The following is a 26,875-nucleotide window of genomic DNA, read 5'->3' as shown; positions in this document are numbered from 1 at the left end:
CAGCCATCATTTTACCCATAATCAACCACTTCTCATATTCAATGATAACAAACTGTAGGAAAAATTTAATGTGAGATATGTGCTCAAAGTTCCTCTGCTGCACTCAAGAAACCATTCCGGCCTCGCCTACGGCTCGTGCGTAAATGTTTCTTTCGGTGCAGCAAACTGTCACTTTGCGCACTAGTTGCACAAATAACTATTGTGTAATGCCGATTTTCTTTATAGCGAAAAAAAGAGCATACAAATTGAGTTTATACTTTCAATTCAATTTATAGCGTAAGAAAGAGAATAAAAATTGAGATGATACTTTAAATGCTGGAGGTGTAAAGTGGAGGTGTTTTTTTATAGGTTGAGTATAATCAATCGCAATTCTGTAATCATCATTTTACACAACAATAAAGAATAGAATGATTTTTGAATTTGATAGCGCGACAGAGTTTGATCAGTAATGTCAGAGACAAACAAATAGACTTACACTAACTTATCCTTTCTCTATGGTAATGTCGTCCACTCTACCACTTGACTACCATATAAGTACGAGTACTATCAACCTTAAGGCTTCCGGTACACTTTTTTTATTCGAATTGGATAATATCTTTTCTAATATAATTGTTAAGATCATTATAAGAGTTAGAAAAAGTGGCAATTGGAATTTTTAAGTGGTCTAATAAGCGAGTTATGGGCTGTTGAAGTAATAACTCCGTTTTCTTTCCATATCATTAACGGTTTCGAATTATTTCCCATTGTAGTTTGTTTAATACATTCAGTATATCATTTGCTTTGTTCTAATATGCGTTTTTTCGTGATTAATGCCAAAATAAACAAGTTATCGAATTTACAAAAATGTTACTTTTTTATTTATGAACGATATGAGGAATAAAATGTTTTAGTTTGGAAAGATACATTTTTGAAGTTTTAAGAGAAGTTCTGTTAATATAGTCGAAACCGTTTATAATGATTAACCGTTTAATGATGACCTCTTATAATGATTTTAACAATAATATTATAAAGAATTATCGAATTGAAAAATCTGGTGTGGCGCACACACACAACTTTCCTTGCCGTTATGAAAATTGATCATCTGACGCTAGTGTTCCCGCGCATCTCAAGTCTACTATTCAAAGTTGGTGACAGCTGGTGACAGGGCAAAAACGCTGGAGACACACGAGGTCTGCTATCTCTTCATAGTGAATGATTTAATAGAATCAACAATAATTTGCAATAAATTGAAAAATCAAATTTTCTCGAATTTAGAGTTTATTTTCAATTTCAGGTGAAAATGTTACTGAACATTAATTGTAGAGATTTTCATGCTCAATCTATTCCACTTGATTGTTTCTGTTCAAATTGTATCTGAAGCCTGATAATTGGGAATCTGAAATCGAAATTCGCATTGATGGGGCGGAGCTCCTGAAATTTTTACAAAAATATGGGACTTGTGGCAGTTGGTTGAGCTTATCAATGACTATTGTAGGTATGGATTTGATTGAAATCGTTGGAGCCGTTTCCGAGAAAATAACGAAAAACCCTTTTTTGACAATATTTTCGCCATTTTAGCCGCCATCTTGAATTGCATTTGATCGAAATTGTTCGTGTCGGATCCTTATAGTGTAAGGACCTCAAGTTCCAAATTTCAAGTCATTCCTTCAATTGGGAGATGAGATATCGTGTACACAGACGCACATACACTCATACACACACACACACACACACACACACACAACACACACACACACACACACACACACACACACACACCACACACACACACACACACCACACACACACACACACACACACACACAACACACACACACACACACACACACACACATACAGACCAATACCCAAAAACCACTTTTTTGGACTCAGTGGACCTTGAAACGTATAGAAATTTAGAAATTAGGGTACCTTAATTTTTTCGGAAAGTAATACTTTCCTTAGCTATGGTAATAGGGCACGCAAAGTAATTAGTAAGTGTACGGAACAGCCTTAAAGCTAAACGTTCATAGATAAAACTAAGCCAGAAGGATATGGAGTCTGAAAAGAAATCTTTGGAAGCCATAATAATTAAAAAATAAGTACAAATCTAGTTCTACTTGTTATTTTCACTACAATACTATGAAAACTCAAGGAAGTTGAAGTTGGACGCATTGCGTGTATGTAGATGTGGGCCTACGATCGACAAACTACTTCTACTCTTCTTGGGAAGATCACCTCTGTCTCTTCTGAATTAGCTCTGCCACTAGGTTTTATTATTATGAGCTCATGAGAATTATGAGTTATTAAATTAAAATAAAATATTTTCTAGCTCGCAAGTTGAATTCATTCATGACCGAATTATCATTTCACCAACATTTATTTTCGTTTCACAACTACAGATCTGCTGTCGTGGCACACACATCTGTTGGCTGGTTACTGATTTCATTGATAAAATCCATTTGAATATAAATTAGATATCGGCTTAATAGGTTTCGGTTTGTCGAGAACTTGTTCTCAACTACTCAAAATCGATCGGTGGCTGCAACTGCTCGGAAAACGATCGGAAAAAACGACTGTAGGCTGTTAATGAACGAAAGCTGACTAAATTATTGCAGCGGTGTAATATTTTTGGGCCTCTGGAAGATGATTGAGATTTCATGCCTTCTAGATGAGGATAATTAATAATTTCCTGCCGCTGAACTGAAATATATTTGAAGGTTGTGTGCAGTTAATTATGTTTAGTTCTCGTTTCAATATACCTGATAAGGCCAGTAAGGTAAGTTTGAAATTAATCACATACTAAATTCAGTTGAACTGATTCAGAAATCAGTTAACTGATACTGAGCTGGCATGAGCTGAGCTTCTCACAACATTACATTATACACACGTGCCGTTCTATTCACAGTTCCCAGTCACAGGAGTTGTCCAGTATAGAAATCAGTAATAGAAATTTTGATTTCTATTTGGGTCGCTTCTGTGCTCTCAGCTCTTCAGAACTCACTCCTTTCGTTGCAATATACCAGCTCACACTGATTTATACAGAATTGCTTGTATTTGAACAAAACCCTCTCGATACGTTGATGTTTGAGGATTATTCTTGATAATTGCTGCGTTTCCCAGTAATAATTTGAAACATATTGTATGAGAATTGCCTCTTATATATTTTTTTGAAATTGATCAGGAAATTGTTTGAAATTGCATTGGTTTTTTAGTTGAATTCCTAGTGATTCTATGAAACAATATTCAGATACGGTACATCACCTCAATATTTGGAATTAAAAAAAATGGTTCAAAATGCAGTTCTAGTTCAAGTATACTGTAATTCTAGTGGAACTATGTTTTTTATTATAATTTCATTGATCAAATAACTGAATGATATCGATTTTCCACACCTTATGTACGAAATAATCTTGCAATGTAATCGACAAAAAATTAAAATCCATTTCATAGCAATGACACTGACGCTAAATTCGGTTCCAAGAAGAGAACCAGTGAGTGTTGCTATTTTCATCAACGATTATAGCTGTAATCGGAGCTACAGCAACAACAAGGTTTAGGTTGCAGTCATTGAATGGCTTCTATTGAGGCGTTTCGTAGCCGTCTTGATTACAGATCGCTGTCGTACCGTTCCAAAATATGAATAAATTAAGCGTTACACATGAAAAAGCTGGAAGAAGTATACTACTACATGGCATTCCGCCTACTCAAAAGATGATGGTGTGCTCCCTGTATAGTAGGACCAATACTACTACACTTTCGGCTTTGTACTTATATTCATTTTTTATTTCCACTTGTTCTCTATTTACATGCTCAGTGGGTATCGAAATCGCTACTATAGTTCTATCTGGGTGCTATAGTTCCAGCTATAACTAACACATTCCTGTATCTTTATTTGGTTGTGAGAATAAATTATGATGTAAGAAAACTTCATTTTCGGTGGAATTTATTACTGATGACTTTCATTCCAGTTGCTTGTTGTCCCCGATCTTGAATTTCCATCTTGTTAAGCTACCGTTGTTATGTTGATTATTGTTTTTCTCACTCTTCAATTATTGCTATGAAATTTGAAACCACTGCTTTTATATCACTGTATTTCAAGGTAAATTGCAGAAAGTGAGATTTCAGACATCATACATTTCGGTTGAGATATCGTCCGTGATAAGATATATCTCATTTCATGATCAAAATAAAAATTACTAAATAAATAATTTTATCCATTGAATAATTTGATATTGCATTCATTCAGTCATCATGCAACGATTTGCAAAATGTTCCAAAAAACATTCAGATACTTTGAAGTTACATTAAAATGCCGCTCAGCTATACAAGAAACGCTACTGGAGATAATATAGCATTTTTTTATTTCCACAGGGTTTCATCATATAGAGTCTCTAGTATAGTAATTGATTTGTTATTTTCTATCATACAAGGAAATTTATCATTCTAGGAAAGACATATCCATAATGTCTCAATTAATACTACAGTCCGAATTTTTGAATCATTCCAGTTTCACTTTCCAAAAGAACGATTCACTCAACAGAGCACATAGGAATAACAGACAAATTATGAATAAATAGACTAAATATAGAGTTATGAACTAGAATTTTCGATCAACTAGATTCCGAAAATTCCGATCAATTGGTTAGAGTGAATCTTATTGTATAAATTTGTGAAAAGAATTTCTCTTGAACGGGTAATATTCTGAACAGCTAAAGGAGAAAAATGGAGTAATACAGATGCTGTGAATTTTCAAATGATAGGATGAATTACGTGGTAATGTCTGAACGGTATGTCCGCAGAGCTTGAAAAACATACTTTGCAAGGAAAGAAACAAAGAAGAAGAATGAAATCAAAATTGAAAGCCATTCTCAAATTATCGAAGAAGATCAGAGGTGGGTTTTACTCGAGCTTTCACTCCAATCAGTACCGGACGTTATTTCGAATGCAATTTTATTGATTTTGTGGTCAGCAAATGAGAATCAGGAAATGCACTCTGTCGCCACTCAAATCCATACTCTTCTATTCCCCTCCTCACTCGTCGAAGAGTGCAAGAGAATACGACTAAGGAGGAGATAGAGGCAGATAGGACGCCGAAATATGTGATGGAGGAAGAGAAGATGGAGAAGAAGAAGATGAAGGATGAATAGATAAAGAAGATTACGAATAAGAGAAAAGAGAAACTAGAATAAGATAATGTAGAAGGTAAAATGGAGTAGGTGAATTTGAATATGGTTAGACTTCAGAAAGGATTAAGTGAATTAAGAAGTACTAATTAAGTTACGGAAGAAGAAGAAGAAGAAGAAGAAGAAGAAGAAGAAGAAGAAGAAGAAGAAGAAGGGGAGGAAAAATAAAAAGAAGAGGATAAGAAAACGACGACTAGGAGATGTGTGGATGGATGTCAACTAGCCTTTATTGGAAAAAGGAGAAACAGACTTAGCAGATAAACCAATGTGATGTAGAAGAAGAGAAAGAATGAGAAGGCTAATAATATAAGGCAATATTGGCCAGCGGTGCATTCAGCATTATACATGGATGCAACTGCAAAAATCTGGCTGATAAGTAGGAATGGAGTTTGTGAATGCAGAGCGAAGACTGCCCTGGTAATGGCATTCCCTTGTACAACATCCAATGGGAAATGGGGAGTTGTCCGTTCAGATAGCACAGAGTACAGAACACAGCGCACAGTGTACCGTATCGCGTATCCGGTCGTCGTCTGCTCACATAACCTATAACCCAATCTACTGTTCTTCTAGTTCGTCTTCTACCTAAGTTTAGGTATGTCCACTCATAGACTTATTCTGGTTTGTTCATAATCCAGAAGAAGAAGATGAATGTTGTATTCTAACTGGCTTTGAAAACAACTTAATTCATCTCAACTTGGAAATAACCATGTAAAAACCTTGTTGATGAGTTGAATATGTATGCAATTGATTCAGGTAATTAAAATTTCAAAAATTTTATTAGAGGAGATTGATGCTTCTTGAATTAATTAATTGCATGTATTTGTAGGTGAGATTCCAAACAGCGTATCCAGTTACCGTATTTTGAATTCATTCATAGAGATGAAAATTGAATGAATTTGAATACTCCCTGTGATGTAGTGTAGTTCCCTGAATGAAGACTTATTAGGCTTATATACTGTACTGTGTTTGTAAACCAACTCCGTTTACTTCGTTTAAAAAATATTCTACTATTGTATTGACCGATTCATCTTAAGTGTTAAGTGTTTCTATTCCACGTGATTAAATGTACTTTGTCGAAATACTTTTGTGAGAAATCCATTCTGAGAGCCAGGTGTGGCATTTAAAGTCACTACACTGTTTATAGAGCCACAATTGCACTTCAATGTGATTTACGCTGTATATAATATCTCAGTTCAGTGTGTTTAGAAAGCATATTATGGAATAAATATGTTGCCAGTGTGTAGCGTTTATTTTATTGATTGATAAAACTGGTCCATTATTGGGTCGCTGGCTGGCAGGCCTAACACTCGAAGATTGAGATTGTTGCGGCCGAAGATTTATATCGAGAGATTTACGACATGTAAATACTTCACGGGAGGCTTCCTGACCTCAGTTATTTCGAAAGCTGCTTAAAACAATAATAAGTTGATGGAGAATTTATGGATCGATAATAGGGGATAATTTCAGAGAAGACAGGACAAATTAAAGAATGCGATAGAAATCGAGCAGAATTAAACCTCTATATATTCAGCTATGACTGTTATTAATGGAGCCATTCTTATTGAACGGTGAGGCGAGATTAATGCTCACGATAATGATTGTAATGACACCGGTATTATAGGCGTTACCGAGCACCTTGGGTTCGAAAATCGACCGAATGGATTTTAAGAGACCTCTAATCTCGTTAAGTGAAATTTGGGTCAATGCGTCTCGGACACTCTGTTGCGTGTGTTCGTAGCATTGTTGAGCTATGTTTATTTATTGGGTTTTGTTGGATCAGTCGACAGCTAAGCCAGTTACATATGCAGCTCACAGCTCTGTGCACCCAGATTATAACTCACCAGGTACTTTGAATGGATTAACCCACTGCACACGGTAGACATTGATGTATTTTCTTCTAGTTGGTGCAACTTATCACTTGGTCTCTACATGCTGTAGTTGGGGTGAGCATTACACATTACACAACCCCTTCCTCACCTGCAAACAGATACAGATGAGAACTTTACAGCCGTTGTTTATTTGCTGCCGAATGACGAGTGATCCAGAAAAGCTGGTAACAAGTTGTAAGTTGTGGTGAAGTGGAGAGTGGAGTGGCAGTGGACACTGTTGCAGGAGTGCGGCCTGTAGCCTGTCACCGGACTGCCTCACTTTGGTCGGGAGCCAGCTTGATAAGAGAACCAGAGCACAGTGTCAGTGCTCACTAGAACCAATATTGCGGAATGTGAATTAGGATGTTTTCCTAATGCCATTTTATTCCTGCTGCCTAGCGCTTTAGTGCTTCAATAACTCATTTTCAATTTGTTATTTTTCAAATCGTTGATTAATAACCTTCTCTTGTTGGTCTCTTTATTTTTCTCATTGCCAGTAGTACTATAATCGTATACATATATAAGTAAATTCACATTTAGTAGGCTATATAAACTAAGTTTATTCACATTTCTTAAATTGTAATGATTGAAAGAGGAACAAGAACAACAGGTGCAGCAATCACTGTTTCCTCATTCTTGACTCTTCAACAGAGTGCAAAATTATCTCTTGCAATTGAAATATTTTGAATTGGAAAGATTATTACAAGTGAAATGTTATTTTTTGTGTTACAGACAGGTGATTTCGAGTCCTTCCTTTGCCGGCAGCAAGAGCTGGAGAGGCTGCAGAGACCCCCTCTCTACGACGACGACACGACGCTTGACCTGAACGACAAGCCGCGTCGCGAGTCCGCCTCACAGATCGACGACTACTTCGAGCACCGCCCAACGCATCACCATCATGGCGTCGCGGCGCTCAGTTATGTGTCGCAGCGCACTGTCGCCTCGGGTGGCCATCCTGAGGACGACGTCTTCCTCAAACCGCCTCCGCTCTGGGAGGATATCACGTCCAGCATACAGAAACTCGACCCCGAGAACGCCGAGATGCTCGACACACAAGCCATCAAAACCGAAATCCTAGAAGACACGTTAGTGCAGTTGGAACGCCCCCTACTCATCAAAACCGAACAACCGTCAACGCCACCCCCGCCTCTACACTTATTAAACACGGTTGCCGCCCCCAGCAGTCCTTACCACCAGTTCCCACCCTCCAGCTACAAAATTGCCGCCGCCCCTCACTTTCGCAACGTGTATGCGCCGCCCCCAACACCTCCCGCCTCAGAGCCTGGCTCACCCGGTGCGAATCTTCCGCGACGCACGCCGCCTCCACCTTACCCTGCGCCAACGATCGTTACTGGTGCCGCCCCCACGCATCAACCGCCCCCGACCAGTGTGCAGGCGCCGCCTCCACCGCCACCCCTCCAACACCACCATCACCAGACGACGGCCACCGGCGTCAGGTACAATCGACGCAACAACCCCGAACTAGAGAAGAGGAGGGTGCATCACTGTGATTTCCTTGGTCAGTTCAATTCAATCAATATAATTTACAGTTATTCTAGATTTCTACTAATATTCGTGTATCAAATACAAAACAGGTATTTCTTCTAAAATTCAACTATGTGACTAAAAGTATTTTTTTGTACAATAGTGGGCTATCCACTAAATAGACTTTACTCATTTCGTAAGTAAAGTATTAATGATTATAATAAATTAGTTATCATAACTTACTGAGGAGAGAACATGTAAACACATGTTTCCTTCTTCTGTGGTTATCATGATTGTAGAAATAAAATCTTTGCTAGGTATCCGGTATTATGAATCAGACCTTTTCAGCATTACGATGATCCTGAATTGAGATTAATCATGCTTAGTGCCACCCATCAATGGAATTTCTTTGGAAAGAACATAAATCATCAACATTCATCAATAAGAAAGGAAATTTTAACAATATTTTCGATCTAATACAGTATAAAATTATTATTCAGCTTACATGGTTTGTGAATTATCGTCTATTTTCAGGGCACCGAACCTCATTCTCAGCGTACAGTAGCTTTTCGGTCAAATTGTTTATAATGTGGATGTGATACTACAAAATGCAAAAGAGGAAAAGAGATACAAAACTACTTCAGATTTCTGGTCAAGAAGGATGAAAACCGTGGAAAGAATTGTTCTGGATATTACCGAAAATACTTTCGGATTGGTAATGGTCGTGTTGAAAGGAGACAAATTGTAACTCTGTAATCAGAACTGGAGAAGTAGATGTAGTGGCTTATCTCCGTCATTAGGACTCGTTCACTCGTTATTAATGAATGTGGGATTTTAATTGCTTATCAGGAAAATTCAAATTCAAGCTCAGATCCACAATTAGTAGCACTTAGTTGAACTTTCTTCTCTCTTTATAAATTGTTTTTTAGTATACAACGTGAATAGTAAGTCACTTCTAAACTTGAATGTACACAGTTCTAACATGAAACATATCAAGTAGTAAAAAAAGTTGAAATCTATCTATATATATAAATGCGAAATGGCACTCACTCACTGACTGACTCACTCACTCACTCACTCGCATAACTAAAAATCTACCGGACCAAAAACGTTCAAATTTGGTAGGTATGTTCAGTTGGCCCTTTAGAGGCGCACTAAGAAATCTTTTTGCAATATTTAAACTCTAAGGGTTGTTTTTAAGGGTTTAAAGTTCGTCTTTTAGCATGTATATTCTTCTTCTCCCAATCTCTTAATTATAATTGAAATTTCCATATCATATGTTACTATAGAACTATAATCTAGATAGAGTACCTCTTCGAAACAGTTGTTAACTGGCAACTAAATTAATAAATTTTGTCAGGTTGGCATTAAGTTGAGTTAGGTTGGCACCACACCAAGTTGAATATTTAAATGCATTTATCGCGGAAAAATTGATTGGGCACTGCTACTTCAATCCTGGGAATATTATATTACTAGCCGTCAGGCTCACTTCGCTCGCCATATCCGTTTAGCCAGACGTTTAGTCTGGACACCCGACTGGATCGTCATAACATATGATAAAAATTCTCAACGGAAAAATGCAGGCGAGCGGAGCGAGCCTGCTGATCTCATTCTTGGACGATCCAGTCGGGGGTCCAGGAGGCGGAGCCCCCTGGCTAGACGGATATGGCGAGCGAAGCGAGCATGACGACTAGTAATATATAAAAGTTGCTTGTTTTCGTGCTCTTCACTTGTAATGATAATAATAATAATTGTAATAATAATAGTTGTAGTATTAACATGGTGAATAATGCAGCATCTTTGTTATTCTTCAATGTACCTTACATTAGAGAATGTATTCTAGGTACATTGGTATTATTCATATAATTAGATGGTTTCAATCAAAACTTGTAACAGTAACATTCCCCCCACTCGTGATTTAGTTGAAACTTGGTTAACAATTGATCAACCTATAATTTTCAATGTAAAATTTATGCTAGTGCTAAATTATGATTTACATTTATTCTTATTTTAATCAGACAATTAATCGGTGAAGTCAAGAGTGATTTTTACTTGTAGTGTACGAAGCGATGTATTGAATTGGAAAGTGTATAGCAAATTATGTACACACATGTTGGTTGTGATTGTAGGAACATAGGTCAGCATGAATGAACAGCTTGCTGAATGGGTAGATAGCGGGATGAATGAGTCTGGGAAACAACAGGGCATCTTCTCACCATATAAAATAAAACTTCTTTTTCCACGCTTGGATCCCCCCCCCCTGCACTCCTAGTACTACAACACAGTGGAGTAGTGACAGCCGAGATTTTAAAACAGAGCTGAGGTCGACCAAAACCGCGGGATACCTCTCTCCACTACTCTTTCTCACTCTCTCACCACTATATCACCATGTCACAGGCTATGTTATCCACAAGGATTCTCCTCCTTCCCAATCTGGGTAACTCTCTCGCTCTTTTGCTTTTTCTCTTCCTTTTGGTCTTTTTTCATGGCGATGTTCATTTTTCAACCCGGCACAAATCGAATTATTCAAGCAATTATGTAAAAATATGACTTTCGGGAATTAGTTATATACTACACAAGTAGATTAAAAGATAAATAATTGTTTTTGAATATATAACTCAACTAGAGATTTATTTAATTTGATTACCTAAATTCAGTTTTTGAGTGTTCAATGTATTGTTGGAATGTTGTGAAGTTAGTTCAATTTGTAACCTGATTTTAATAATTTTTGTAAGTCATTAAACTCATTTCAGCTCTCAAATAAACTTTGGAAGCCTTGCTTCGGCATATTTTTCAGTAATTAGTATTTACAAGCAACTTCTTATTCAATTATTGCACTGTAATATAAAATTTCGAACATCAGATGATGAACTGTCGGATCAAAAAGGATAAGAACTTCAAATTAATGTTATATTTCCTCTTTACGTTTTGGAAATCCTATTCCTTCTCCTTGTAGTTTTTGAAACGTATAATTTCAATTCTTAATAATTAAATTCACCTTTAGTGAGTGGTAGTGAATTCATATCACGTCCTCGCGATAATTTTATATTGGTTTCATGTTCACTGTACTTAATATTACAAATCGTATTCGAGATTATATTCATTGTACTCACGATTAATAATTTGGATGATACCAAATTGTTTTTCTAGATAATCTTCTGTTATTAATATTAGTACTTTAGTTTGGAAATCATGACACACTCCATCAAAATATTTCCAAAATCTATTAGATAAGAATTGAAACATGATTCATTCGTTTATCTCAACACTCTGTCCATATTGTAATAATATCACATTGGCGTATAGTCGATCATTATAGGATTCGCTTTTTAGTCATGGTACTTATGCTCCATGTAGCTCCAATCATGATGAACCTACAATCGTATGCTATTAAAGAATCAAAAAATTGTACTATTCTCCTGACCGGAGATGTTCTATCAGATGGTCAGCAGCAGAAAAAATCCTAGAAGAACTTCATATATTCTGTTTCCTCTGCTCGTTTCAAGTAATGGCCGTAATAACATTACACGCAAAGAACCCCAGTCCATTTAGAACAAGATGTAATCATTATAATAATATTTTCCACGGTTAAGCGTGGTAATTGGAAGAGATTTACCTGACGACACTTTGAGCGATTCTCCAAGGTCAGTTGGCCTGCAACATAATTCAAAATGGCGTTTATTGGGCGAAGATTGAGCCAATGTCGTGTAACTATTATGCGATAATAAATTACAGGAAATAATCATTGTTGCCACCTAACGATGATGCAGGCTGTTTTCTTCTATCAGAACGAGATAACTATGAAATAAGGAATTCAATTTGAGGTGTTGAATTTTCTCAATCATTTAGGCCTTGATGGAGTTCAAATTTGAAGTTTTCAAATTGTTTTCCTCTCTTATTTAATTTTTCTTGATCCCCACAAAACTCAAATTTGCCAATTTTTCCATGTTCAAAAAGACCACAATATATTTGCAAAAATAATATTATCTACTGTATTTAATAACTTTCAGACTATTCTTGGAGGTGAGTCTAGCACCTCATATTTAAATCAAATCAAAATCAAATCAAATCAAATTTATTCTCAACACTTTACAAAATTGATGTATATTGCACAGCACAACAGTAAATACAGTAGTACTACAATATAACATAGAATTCATAAGCATAACATAATAAAGACTATAGTAACAATTTGTTGTTGCAAATATGATTGTATAAATAATATAGAAATAATTACATAGTTGATTTTGAAAAAATATACATACATATATATATATATATATATATATATATATATATATATATATATATAGACACTAATGGTTTCACAGCTCTGAAGAAGTCATTTTCAATGAGTCATCCACTTTAAAATGACTTAAAATAGTCGAAAAATGTTGTGAGATATAGAAAAATGAAATAAAAAAGAAAACTTTGATTTCTGTTTTTTTTATGAAATTACTTTGATATTATATCATTAACTAGGTTACTAGGATCACCCAACGGAGTCAGTATAAGAGTAAAAAAAATTCATTTGAATTACAATTATTCAGATAGTGAGTAATATAATGATTACCAAAGTCAATTCAATTCAATTCGTCTTGTTATGTTGGAGTATACCTCATTTCACATTATGATTATGTTTCAGGATGCAATAAAGTCTACACAAAAAGCTCACACCTAAAAGCCCACCAGAGAATACACACTGGTGAGTCACAATCTTCATTATTATTTCACATATTTTGCACTACAAAATTTTATAACTCATGATCTTATCGATACTTTATGTGATCAGGATCCAGGAATCATTCCAGTAAACACTCATTTAATCAGCTGGAATGGGTTTTTCTGATTAAATTAGAATAGGATTTTATTCTTGATACTGTAATAGGCAAAAAATAATCAAAATAATATCCAAATGATTACTACCATGCATCCAACATCATTTCCTTGCCATTCCTTTCCTTTCCGTGACCATGTCGACCCTGTCCATGTCAATAGTGATTCATATCACTTCACAAAAATATTCCTGGATGAAAGATCGGTAACCTAGTTGGTGACTACACATGTTGAAGTGACTAGACAAAACCACCCAAAAGCGTGACAGAATCATAGCTCATAACTTGTTCTAATCAAAATAATGCCTTGACCACGTGAGAGAAACAACAACCCAATGGGGTGGCTGGCTTAGTTGGAGGTGGTCCTTTGGGGGAGGGGGGTGGTCTCCATTCAGCAGGGGGCTCTGATCTGCAACACAACTTCCGCCTGTCAACATTGGTATATCTATAAATGATTTTTGTTATATTAGTATATCTATGCTGTTCCGTATGGGTATCCCTGTAACTTTTGGCGGCCGTAGTGAAGTATGCCGTGTCTGTTGATTTATGAGTTGGCCTCTGATGACGGATCTCGTGCATTGTAAGATTAATTAATACAGAACTGTTTTGCGTACTGATGTCTTGCCAGGTCGCTGCTTCGGACTTCCAAAGGAATTGGTAGACGGCTTTTGATGAATGATCACGGTTGTAGCCGACTTTATAGTGAGTGCGCTCTAAAATGTTGACAGGAAATGTGTATTAATTTTATAGATAAATTTGTATCAATTTTACTTTGTATTGATTTTAGAGAGTATTGTCAATGTAGGATTATTCTAATCAGGAATTGGAAGTACAGTCAAAATGTTTCAATTTCAATGTAAGCTTTTGTTGGTTTCTGTTCTTTATTTTGAAATCAATTAATGCTTGCTTATCATGCAATCCGGATTCACTCAATTCATATTCATATTGAACCTAACTCAGCCTAACCTTATATGTCCGTCTTCGACGATCCAAACAAATTTGCATGTAACTTCTACAATACTGTACCACATTACAGTGCAACTCTGAATCAACACACATAGCCTACATTAACATTACATTTCACTTCATCGATGTAACTTATGAGAAAGTCCAATAACTTGAGCACATTATAACACTTTTCAAGTAGCATAGAAGCACGTAGGGCTGTACGATATTGGCAGCCAATAATGAAACAAAATTGGCATTCCACTTTGTTTCCAGTAGAATGAAAGGTAATAATATTATTGAACAAGATAGAGAGAGAAGGAGTGAGGAATGAATAGCAATCGCCAATCACGGCTGCCAATTCTGTTGATATTTACCGTTGGTTGATTGTCGAATTCGTCCGTGCTGTATTACAGCTTGTGTGACGTGGACCCTTGAGGGCTTTTTGTTTTTAGCAGTCAATTCAAAATTCACCAGCAATCACATTCTAACACGTGCAAATTCCGTACCAACCGAGCACGTGATTTTCGCACCTAATTGAACGATATTTTTTATTATCGACTGTTGAAACGTTTTGACAATGGTCGAAAACAGAAGTCGCGAATGTTTCTTGGTACAGTAATCGGTTTTCGGCGATTGCCATTGGTCCCCCTAAGCACGCGCTCGAATATCGTTCTTTGTTGTATTGCAGTTGCGTGTTGTTCCGGTGTTATGTCTGCACCTGCACCTGCCTAATAAATTTAGGGTCGGTGATAATTTTGGCATGTAGATATGAACTCAAAATTATATTTCAATGTTGAAACCTAAATTAGTTGATTTCATTGGTTGTATTTCCGAGAGGAAGGCTCACATGAATCATTTACTGCTGTGAATCCATTAGAACGTTTTGTTGAATTGTTGTAGCTAATATTTTTGGACAAATGGTTTTTGAGGGATCAGAAGCATCCATTGATTCTTAGAAATCTACTTCATGTAATCGTGGTTTTTTTAAACTATGTTTTTATAATTCTATGATTAGTTACGGTACTTTCTTCGACGTAAATTACAGAAACCACTTTGAAAATTGAGTAGCCAGATTAAATCTCTCTAAGAAATATCTTGAGAAGTTGGAGGGATGTTTATAATCTGTCTATCAGGTTCTACGTCAGGAAACATACTGAGGCCACTATTTGAAATCTCATAATAGAGAATAATAATATCAGACTTCAGAGGAGCTTAAGTTGATCCTAGTTTTCCTAGAACATGATCTCTTAATTTTGATAGCCGAAAACTCTAATTTTGAAATCAGTGGAGCTGAACAGAGAAGACCAGAAATGCATTCATGCATTTAAACTACTTACTAAAGTGACCGTAATTTTCTCAGTTTACACGTCATAACGTATAAATGTCAAACACATTTCTACGTGCAACACTTTATCCGTTTTAATCTTGACATCCTCATTTTGTCGGCGCTTTTGGAATTGATCGAACTGATAAGCTTGTGTTATTCACTCATCACAACCACTGTTGGATAAGGCTTAATGTTGATGTTGTGATGCTAGTTTTTACAAATTTTTCTTATGTAAACATCTGTCTGAAACTATTATTACCTTGTGGCGGGTTGTGAAAGTACCCGCAATGAAGTTTACGGTCAGTGAATTTTCATTTTTGATATTTCCACAACACTGACAGAACAGATAACATCATTCTGTATGCGTCAAAAAATGAGATTTTATGCGACAGAGGTGAAATGAAAATTCTAGTGTAGGCTATCTGTCCTTTTGAATGACTCCTGGTATAGCTGATTTCATCATCTATATGTGCCTGTATATATCTGAATTTATATGTGTTGTGTACATGAGACCCATTTCAGTGAAGTCTAGTCCGGTTATAGGTGACATTATATTGGCTGACCGTTCAGCTATTTCCATTACTCCACTGCTGTACAAGAATATAAATTATCCCGCGTAATTGGCCTCATAAAAGTGGCCGAGCGATCCTGACGGCGTGGTTTCAATGGGGACAGAAAAAAGGAAAGAAGTGAACAACTGTTAACAATAATCATAATTTTTCGTAACAGTTGGTGGACTCGACGGCGCGCTTCTTAGCAAATAACAGTTGGTGGCACCGATTATGGTGACAAATACAATAATAACAAAAAAGGGACGATAATGATTGTATCGTTATTGGAGCAACAACGTTACATCCTTTTTTTGATCGACAGTGAACCTAAGCTGTGGTAAATAAACAAGTACTAAGAATATAAGACTAATCTCCATAGGATCAAAAATGATTTATATATAGATATGAAATGATATAAGATATAGGAGCGATATTAAGATATTAGCAAATTGTAAAAAAATATTGAGAATTGTAATTCTCTCTAAAATTTATCTAAAATGGCACTCTCTTTACATTTCATCCATTTGGAAGTGTGACTTTTGTATTTTATAAGTGTCTTGATGAAATAAACATCTATTTTATTCTATTTATTTAGATTTCTTTGCCATTATTGAAGTACAGTATCAATTCTTAAAGCAGTATTGCTTATCAATTTGTTCATTAGTACTTTTTAATTTATGATTCATGGACTCATGAACTCTTTCTTTGTAAAGTTGTTGGAAAGAAGAAAGAATCAAAAAGTCGTGCCAACATTGGAAATAAATAAATCCCTTTAGTCCAACCAGCCACCACACATCATAATTCATAATATTTAATGTAAGTATTAATAAAGAATTTCCTTGTTACCTAACGAGTGTGTTGTCGTTGTCCCACTCTGTTATACTTGACCTTGACTAATTAGTTATTGGAATAGAGAACAAGTTTTAAATGAGAGGGAAATATGTGAAATTAAAGTTATGTTAATGAGTATACATGTGAGGTATGACAGACAACTTTATTTCCGGAATATGTTGCATATTCATAATAATTATTCTTTCCAGTATGCTAATTAAAGATAAAAATACTACAGGGTAACACTGGAAATGATAGTCCATTAGCGAGCAATGTTCACTGATCATAATCATTTGGTTTTTTGTTTTAAATTTGCAATATCTCGTGGAAAAAGTAGAACTAGTTTTGCCAAAATACTATCCAGAGAAAAAAAGCATTTGATATCGATAAAAACAAATAGAATTCAAAGGAAGCTACCTGATTGCCGTTCAAGCTCAAACCATTGCGGAGGTCTAACTCCACTCATCATTGAAAAACCAATTATTAGCCGTATTCCCAATATCTAGTGCACATATCTGGGAAACGTTCCCCTGTTTCTCTGTTGTAATGAAATTTCTGATTTATGATTCATAAACACATTTTCATTCATTAATGGTCATCATTCCAACTCCACTCATCATTGAAAAACCTATTAGGTCTATTCCCAATACCTATTTCACACATTCTGGGAAACGTTCAGAATCAGTTCACTTTGCAAAATGCTCACATCCTTGAAAAACCGAAAATTCAATTGAAAATTTTGCATTTTTGAATTTGCACTTGACTAATTATTAGGTTTTCTCTTACTTCGTTATAACTTGAAATTAAAATTAAAGAATGTGAGCCAATTATCTCATACAATCTTGGAGGAAATTATTTACCTTGATATTGCACAATTGATTTGTGTTTATCGTATCAAGAAGCATCATCTTATTCCAATTTTAGTTAGCCTAATTTGAATATTTGAGATTTTTCATATGTGTTCTAGATATTTTTAATATTATCATAAAAAATTATCCCTCCAGTTTGAGATTCCAATTCATTTCATAGTTGTTGAGTTCTTCCAACTTATTCGGCTGTATTGGGAGCTAGAACACTTCTAATTTCAATGTGTACCAGCAGATTCAGTTCGACCAAGACTTGAGCTTCTAGTGAGAGTTGAAAAGAGTTTGAGCGATGAGTGATGAATTGAGAGATGTTTAATGCCGTTAGAATCAGAGAAAAGGAACTGATAGGAAATGGATTATAGTTCGAAGATGGGTGATGACTGCTATAATTATTATCTTTTGAGAAGTGGCTCCAATGTAGAGGCTGCTGTCAGAAATAGAATGGACAGGTGAGATTAAACTGTCTTGTCAGCATTTAATGCCATCGATGAGCCACTCTTCTGCATAATTACTTGCAATATTTCGAGGTGAGCGGTGAATGTTGAAAGTGTGCAATGCACATTCATGTCGACAGACGGTTAGGCCTATTAATGGACTGTCTGCTAATCTAATCGTTTTCTAATCGAGTATAAAGGACGTATAACCTCAGTTAAAACCTATCGAAAACTTAGTCAATCATATCTGTGTTTCACAAACAATTTCTATAAAACTGTGATATCGTCTGCTTGCTCCTCTCTGATTGATATTTCATAGATACACTGTGGTGAAATCCTGCTTCCCCATTACTTTTTTATGAAATCCATCGTCTCACAGATTGCAGGCCAGGTTTTACTCTTAATGAAGACATTCCGGATAGTTTCTATCTTCACAAAACTCTAACTTGTCAAACCTGAGTCGTCCGTTCAGCTTTAAATGTCACTCTTGTGGAGTGCCGATAGTAAGTTATGGAGATATCCGTTTCAAAATGTGTAATTTGAATACACTAGTTGACACACACTGTATGGCCGTATTTTTGTGTTTTTCTTTCTTTTTCGGTCAGGAACGACAAGCCCAATTAGTGAAAATCAAAGAACTCCGTCATTCATCAGCATGTACCACGTTTGTGTACAGTAAAACAGATCGTAAAGTTTGGTCAGAAAATTGAAAAGAGTGATATTTGACTATTTTCAAATGACGAAATTTGAAAATCAAACCTGTATGTTATCAGTGGATGAATTCTTAAAGTGTCCAATTGAAGGATTTCCTATATAATTATGTTTATTGGATTTTGTGACAGGTTTTCAACTTGCAATGTGCTGGTTCCATTTCAATTTGATCATGTCGTCCGATAACAGGAGCATCGACAGTTCGATGATTGATTTTAGATATAAGTCGATTTCAGATTCCAGGTATACTTTCAATATCAACATTGAATTTTTTATTGTTACGGAAAACTGAGAAGTATTTAAAAAGAATTGAGTTTGGAATTGGATTAATTCAGGCGTTATCAATCACTAACTCTAATAATAGAGAAAATATCCCATAGGTCGTTTATGTTCCAAATTTAAAGTCGATTTTTAGTCAACTCGAGCCAATTACTGTCGCCCGGGTGAGATTGTATAAGAACGGCACAGTATGATTATCACATAGCTTCAGTTTACTTTCCTACCTCCTAATTCGCCCTAGAGTAAGAATAATGTGGAAATCAATGAATAAGTCAGTCATAATACAGTATCACAGTGACTCAAGAGGTGACTTTTCTTGCTTAGTAAAGTAGAATACATTACCAGAAAATATTCCTACTCATCATTGCAATCGAAGTTATCTGAAGTAATTGCTCTTATAACTCCAAAATTGTTTTCCGATTTAATCAAATCAATTTATTCTCACAATTTACAAATAATACAGAACAGTTACAGTACATTCTTATGTACCCTCACGTTGTGAGAAACTCACATGTAGGCTTAAGCCTGTGTTTGTGAGGGTCTGGTGTAATTCGCTGAATCTAAAATCGATAAACTAAATTATGAAAATTAATATTATATTAAACTAAATTTGAGAAAAATATGATATGAATAAATGTTGATATTATAGAGAAAAAAACAAATAATTGGCTGCAGAAACAGCCAGTTATAATTAATGACTAAAAATTATTAGTAAAACTAAAAAGATAGATACACTATCAGCAATGCAACTAAAGTTATAAAGTTATAAGTTATAAAGAATTTTTCAAAACCTGAAATGAATTATGGTGATGACGATGGACGATCTAATCAAAAACATTAAATGTTATAACAGTAAACTACACTGGCTAAAAAAAAGAACTATTTAAGGACCACAGACAAGATTACCAAGTTCCACATTCCCTTCCTATATACAGAGAGAAGCACGCGTTCAGACTCCTCTTGGTCACTTATAATTAACCACTTTTCAACAAGTCGCTCTTCAAAGTTGTGTTATTCAAGATAAAACACATTGATGATGATGGTGATTATGATGATGATGGTTGTAACAATAATAATAATAATAATAATAATAATAATAATCCTTTCCTTTCCTTTCCTTTTTCATTCGTCCTGGTACCCCCAGAAGAAGGGAGTTTATTATAGAAAATATAACAAACAAAAATGAAAAATACACTTATAAAAAGAAATCTTACAAACAAAACAAATGAAGAATAATAAAAAAAAGCAAGAATGACAAAAGATAAGAAGATTCCCTTTCAGTAGAACATTTCAAATATTACAAACCAGACGAATTATAAATTCTCCAAAACCTTCTAAAGAAGGTTTGACTGGAGGAGTCAAGTTTTACATTATATTAAAAAAAAACATAGAAATAGTACATTGATACAATCAATCTTGATACAATCAAAATTAATTGATACATTGATAATAATTCATTTAATTGTATTGTGTAGCAATAAAATAATAAAACAATGGGATTTCAGTTGTTGCTTATCACAAACAATAATACACAAGAAAAAATATATATAAAAAAAGAAAGAATTTATGAAAATCATTCAAATTCACTCAAATTATTTAAAGAGTTGCTAGTTGTTGACTCCTTCATTGCTGGTCAGGCGAGTGCTAAGCAGAGGAATCTATCCATTGCCTGGATAGATTATGCAAAAGCCTTTGACTCCGTCCCACACAGTTGGCTGGTGCATGTTCTCCAACTTTATAAAGTCAGTTCAGGTATTGTCAACTTTTTGAAGCTAGCCATGACTGAGTGGAGTGTCAGGCTGTGTATTGGGGATGGAGTGGGTCAATTTCAAACAGGTGCTATCAAGGTTGTCAGAGGAATTTACCAGGGTGACAGTCTGAGCCCTCTCTGGTTCTGCCTGGCCTTAAATCCTCTTAGTTTGTTGCTAAGAAATTCCCCATATGGATATAAGCTCAATGTTTCAAGAGAGCTTACAGTATCACACAGTTTCTATATGGATGACCTGAAACTTTATGCCAAGTCACCAGAGCAGCTTGAGAATTTGCTTCAGCTAGTCACTACTTTCAGCCAGAGCATCAAAATGAAATTAGGATTGGAGAAGTGTGCAGTACTGCATGTGAAGATAGGTAAAGTAGTAAATACAGCTGAAGGGATGTTGACACTGGAAAATGAAATAGGGCAGTTGCAAATAGGACAGACATATAAATACTTGGGACTCCACCAGCATTTGAAAATCTCCCGTGTTGAAGTGTTCAGCCGCTTGGAAATTGAATTTAAGAGAAGACTAAGTAAAGTCATGAAATCTAAATTGCCTTCAAAGCATCTGATTAAGGCAATAAATTCTTGGGTTATTCCATCTCTGACCTACAGTTTTGGTGTTCTGAAGTGGTCTGACACTCGTCTGGAACAAATGGACAGGCTTGTGAGGACTCAAATGACGAAAAACAGGGTGCATCACCCAAGATCATCGATGAGTCGTCTATATATGCCAAGGAAGCTGGGTGGCAGGGGCTTGTCCAGGGTTTCAGATCTGTGTGCAAAACAAGAGAAAAGACTAAGAGAGTATTTCATTTCTGCTAACACAAATCTTCTCAGGGAAGTGTGCCGACTGGATGAAAATTATACTGCACTTAACCTGAGGAATCCTAATGGTCGAGAGCCCTTGACAGTGCATGATTACAAGGCAGAATGGCAACAGAGGGAACTGCATGGGCGCTACTGTAAGCATCTGAACTCTGATCATAATAATCATGACCTTTCAAGCAGGTGGCTGACAGATGGAAATCTTTTCCCAGAAACAGAAGGCTTTATAATTGCTATGCAGGATCAGGTTGTCGCTACCAATGCCTATAGAAGACATATCATCAGAGATCTGAGCATAAGTGATAAATGCAGGCTTTGTAACGCTGCAGTAGAAAGTATTCAGCACATAGTTGCAGGCTGCTCAATATTGGCACCAAAAGAGTATTTGAGGCGACATAATAATGTTGCAAAAATAGTGCACCTGAAATTGCAGCAGGAATTTGACTTCTTTGAAGAAATGCCCCCATACTATTCTTACTCTCCTCCTGCATTTATTGAGAGAAACCAGATTAAGATCTATTGGGATGTTCAAATGATCACTGACAGGCAAGTCATTCATAACAAGCCTGACATCCTAATGTTGAACATGAATGAAAAAGAAGCCTTGATAATTGATGTAGCCATACCAGCAGATGAAAATTGTCAAAGAACAAGAGGTGAGAAATTGAGGAAGTATCAAGAGCTAGCATTTGAGCTCAAAGATATGTATGGGCTCAATAATGTTAGAATAATCCCAATCGTAATATCTGTGAATGGTCTGGTTCTTAATTCAACAGTGGAGAGCTGTAAGGCTATTGATGTCTCAGAAACTCTGGTAGGGAAAATGCAGAAGTCTGTTCTGCTTGATACAGCTCGCATAGTACGCCAAACGCTCCAACATATTTGGTAAAATACTCCATCAATAATAGAAAATAATGCCAAGAGGTTGCATAAATTTTGCCCCTCTTCGCATAAGCTATCCGCAACTGCGTGAAAAAGAGAATAATAATAATAATAATAATAATAATAATAAATAATAATAATAATATAATAATAATAATAATAATAATAATAATAATAGTTCAAGTCTTTAGAATTCTAGTATTCAGCTTTATCATATGAAGAGAAACAGGAGAATTTAATCCTAGTCAGTAGAATTTGTGTGAATAATTTTCTGATTTACTCTTCCTCTATGCCTTCCTCCTCCACTCTCCCCCTTTCTTCTCGAACTCATTACCTAATTTTCAACTGCGATATCCACTACTATAATTCATTCTCCATTCACTTCTTATTTTTCCATTTTCCGAATTCTCCATTCCATACTCGCACCATTTTTCAAGCCCCCTTACCTCTTCCACGAGCATTTCCCCTTGGCTTGCGATGGTGATCGCTCGCCTGCAAGAAGACCCTACTCCTACTTTATTATGAAGACTAAACCTCCTGACTGTAGTCATTTATTTTTAGTCGGTTTTATTAGTTGTACACTGCGCACTCTCCACATGTAATTTATCATAGTCAACTGTATCCATTGTTTAATAGCAGACATCGCAGACAAGATGTCGGATACATGAAAGAGCGAATGGGTCTCGATACTCGATACTCTCCATACCAACATCTATCTCTTCATCACTCTGCTCTGGCGCTCACATACATCATTCATTATTCATCCTCATTTCGGCCCCATTTTTGTTGTTTCTCATTCAAGCGCCATGATACTCATTACTACTCATAATTTATGTAAGTTCCACATGTGAACATAACATATAGCTTACTGTTAGTCAGCTTACTATGTTTGATAAATGAGCGTACAACGGTCAGTAACTTGAGGTCCGTTACTATTACATATGCAAGGAGAGGAAGAAGGGCTCCTCATAGGTGATGAAAGGAGGAAAAAAGACATATGAGATGAGAGGGAGGAAAGAGACAAGTTAAAACAGAGAGAAGTTTTATTGTTGTCATAATTATGTTGATTTGCGAAAGTATTTTTTAGGGCTACTTGAACTGTTTAATTATTATAGAAATCACTAGTACCTTTTTTAAACTTTACCATTTAAACATTACTAGTTTCAGCACTCATGTCATTTTTAAATGTCAAATTCCTTTTTTTTCGACACATGAAAATGACATTAGTACTGGAAATAAGAAAGTATGAAGAGGGTACTAATGATTTTCATAATAATTAAATGTTGATTCGAATATCTCTCTCTGTCTTGCCGGTGGATTATTTTAGCTCTGATTCAAGACAGTAATGATCGTTTGCCTCTTTTTGATTCTCTCGTAGACATTTTTTATGAGTTGACATTGTACATTGAGGTATCGAAAGATTAGAATAAGCTTGTTTCCAATTGGTGATTGTTTTTGCTATAACTCGTGAATAATAATTCAGAGAAACCCATGTTCTACTTTTGATATGTTACCCTAAAAATTTAACATAACTTACATTTATGATGAACCGCTCTACAAAGGTGAATCAAACAATGACTAAGTACATTAGTACCGTATTGTATTAACCTTGAATGAACCTATTTCTTTTAGAACACTTGTAATCTATATGAACAGCATCTGATTTTTGATAGCAGGTGAAACCGGTTTGAATAAATGCACCCTGATAACTCCTCAATAAGAAACGGCATTCTATTAATTCGGTGCAATGTTATAACCATGAGGTTACTATAACCATGCAAACTGGTTCCAAGGCTGCCGATTTTTTGCGGCTGCTGCATAGTTCTCAGACTCAAGTGCAAACTGGATGAAATATTTTCGTGCTTGAATCTTGCTCCACAAGCAACAACAATTTGTGCCCATTCCTTCATGAATGAACTGGGCCGCTATAAGCTGATGTCTGTCTGAATTTCCCATTCATTAAAGTTAATTCTGTCTAGTCTAGTCACAGTTTGTTTGACCTTTGCAAAGTTTTTCATCGATCAGGGTGTCTCTTAAGCTGACTTAATGTCATAGTCATCTATAATATGAATGTTGGTAAAAATTGGGATCCGTTATAAATAGGTCTACTTCCGTTTTCAGTCGTAATGCTGTGATCATTCAACTAACTATAAATATAAAGGGGATGCTGGTTATTATTAATAATTATTTATCTATATATTAACAAGATATGATTTCATTCATAACAATCTTATTAGTTCTATTGTTAGCTAAAATAATGTTTTTTCTTCCAAGTACTATTTCGTGTTTGGAAGAACTATAGAAATTCCTCCATTAATTGTTCCATGTACTGTACATTCAAAGAAGTGTATTCACAAATTTCCAGAGAAAAATCTTGTAGACTCATTCTCCTCCTACATAAATAAAAGGATTTTTATAAATCTATAATGAAATGTCATGTTTCTAGCTAAGTAATAAAATAAAAACGGAGAACAATTTGATTGATAATCAAAGTAAATTACCGTATAATTTATGAGTTATTGCACACTGTAATCGAGAGTGCGCGTGTGTTTGTGTGTGCCCATACTGCATTTTTCATCTTAAATGTTTTCTAGACAAATAAATTTAGCCTTTAAAATCAATGAATATCACAATTTATACTAGTCATGAAAAAGTCATAGAAAAATCATTCACTGGGTTCTTGAAGGAATGATAATGGTTATTTGAAAATATTATTGAAGAATAAATTGTGTTTGGTGATTGAGATAGAGCATAGAGGGGCAAACCCATCCCACTAATTGAAAATTCAAATCATGATTTTATAATCGAGCCTTCTCCAGATAATGCCAGTGATTGGACAATTCTGCAAAACCAATAAAACAATGAATAAATTCAGACAACTCAAATAATAGAGATCTATCATGTAATCACACAATACCATGACTACATTGTGACCACCTACGGTATGCATGCCATATAATTACGACTGTCTGGAAGTTAGTTCAGATTTAATATTTTCCTCAATCAATACTGCAGTTGTGAGGGTTCAATGTCTGCATCCTATGCACGAGCACATTTTTCGCCATTCTACTCGTAAAAAACCCGATTCGAATTTCCTGCAACTTGTATTTATTGACCGCATGCTATGCTAACCACCTGAAATTTATGCTGTTGACTCGATGATTTCGTATTATTTATTATTCCGGTTTGTAACTGTATCGTAGGACATGATTTCTAACGCATGGTAGCGATATAATTTATAGTCTAGGCTACTGCAGGTTTTGCAAAATGCATGTAAAAAGTTATTTTGGCAGAAACCGTTCATTTGCTACCTGAAAATTTGGAGGGCGGTACAAGTTTTCTTCTGAACCAAGTCAGACAGACATAAGATACAGGTGAAGAATTCGTTTTTTTTTTAAGTTGAACAGTTTACAAAATAACTTTTCAATTGTTTAAAATTCGTTTCATTATCTCAAATTTCATGGGAATCCCATATTTCTTTTAGAAATGTCTATGCTCTTAATTTAGGATAATGCTTCTCAATTTTATAAGTTGGAATAGATTAGTTCAATTATCAATAATTGTAGTGGTTGAAGAACTCCGATCGTGATAATTCATAGCAAGCAAATTGGTTAAATCATAATAAACATATTTCGATGAATGTTCACTTCATCCTCCAAAGTCCTTTTTCTGTACTTCCATTGAAAGATTTGATGCTCCAGTGGATCTCTAATCAAGAAAAGAGAAAAAGCAATACAATATCATTGAGGAACTAGCCTACTGCAATGAGCTCCTCTATTTCGAAATATCACCTCGAGTCTTTCCTAAATATCTACATTTGTATTTGAAAATTCTTCAGGAATCCTTTCAAATTTCGAACGATTCATGACGGTTTGTTGCAAAGTGAAGTAGATATTGACTGAGATAGCTTTCTTTTTTTCGAGATGGTGCATTGTGACTTTCATTATTTTGAGACCTAGCTGATGGCAAACGTGATGAAACATATCCTATGGTAATTAAAGGTCAGCGCAGTCTATTTGAATGACAATTCTATTCAGACTCACGACTTATGCAATATGGATTGGATACTTCACTTCACATTGTGCAATAACTTCAGATATCCACTTCAT

General features: G+C 35.4%; 1 protein-coding gene across 1 annotated transcript in view; it reads left to right on the top strand.

The window, feature by feature from the left end:
* LOC111055215 (dendritic arbor reduction protein 1-like) overlaps positions 1–26,875 on the top strand; it is a 77,930-nt gene that overhangs the window by 17,427 nt on the left and 33,628 nt on the right. Inside the window, exons 3-4 of the mRNA XM_039430770.1 lie at positions 7,766–8,552; positions 13,164–13,223. Of these exons, the coding sequence (XP_039286704.1) occupies positions 7,766–8,552; positions 13,164–13,223 (847 nt within the window). The remainder of the gene's footprint in view (positions 1–7,765; positions 8,553–13,163; positions 13,224–26,875) is intronic.

Source organism: Nilaparvata lugens, chromosome 6 (genome assembly GCF_014356525.2).
Source record: "Nilaparvata lugens isolate BPH chromosome 6, ASM1435652v1, whole genome shotgun sequence".
NCBI classification, from domain to species: Eukaryota; Metazoa; Arthropoda; class Insecta; order Hemiptera; family Delphacidae; genus Nilaparvata; species Nilaparvata lugens.
Note: the sequence above shows the minus strand (reverse complement) of the source record. Positions and strands in the feature narration are given on the sequence as shown.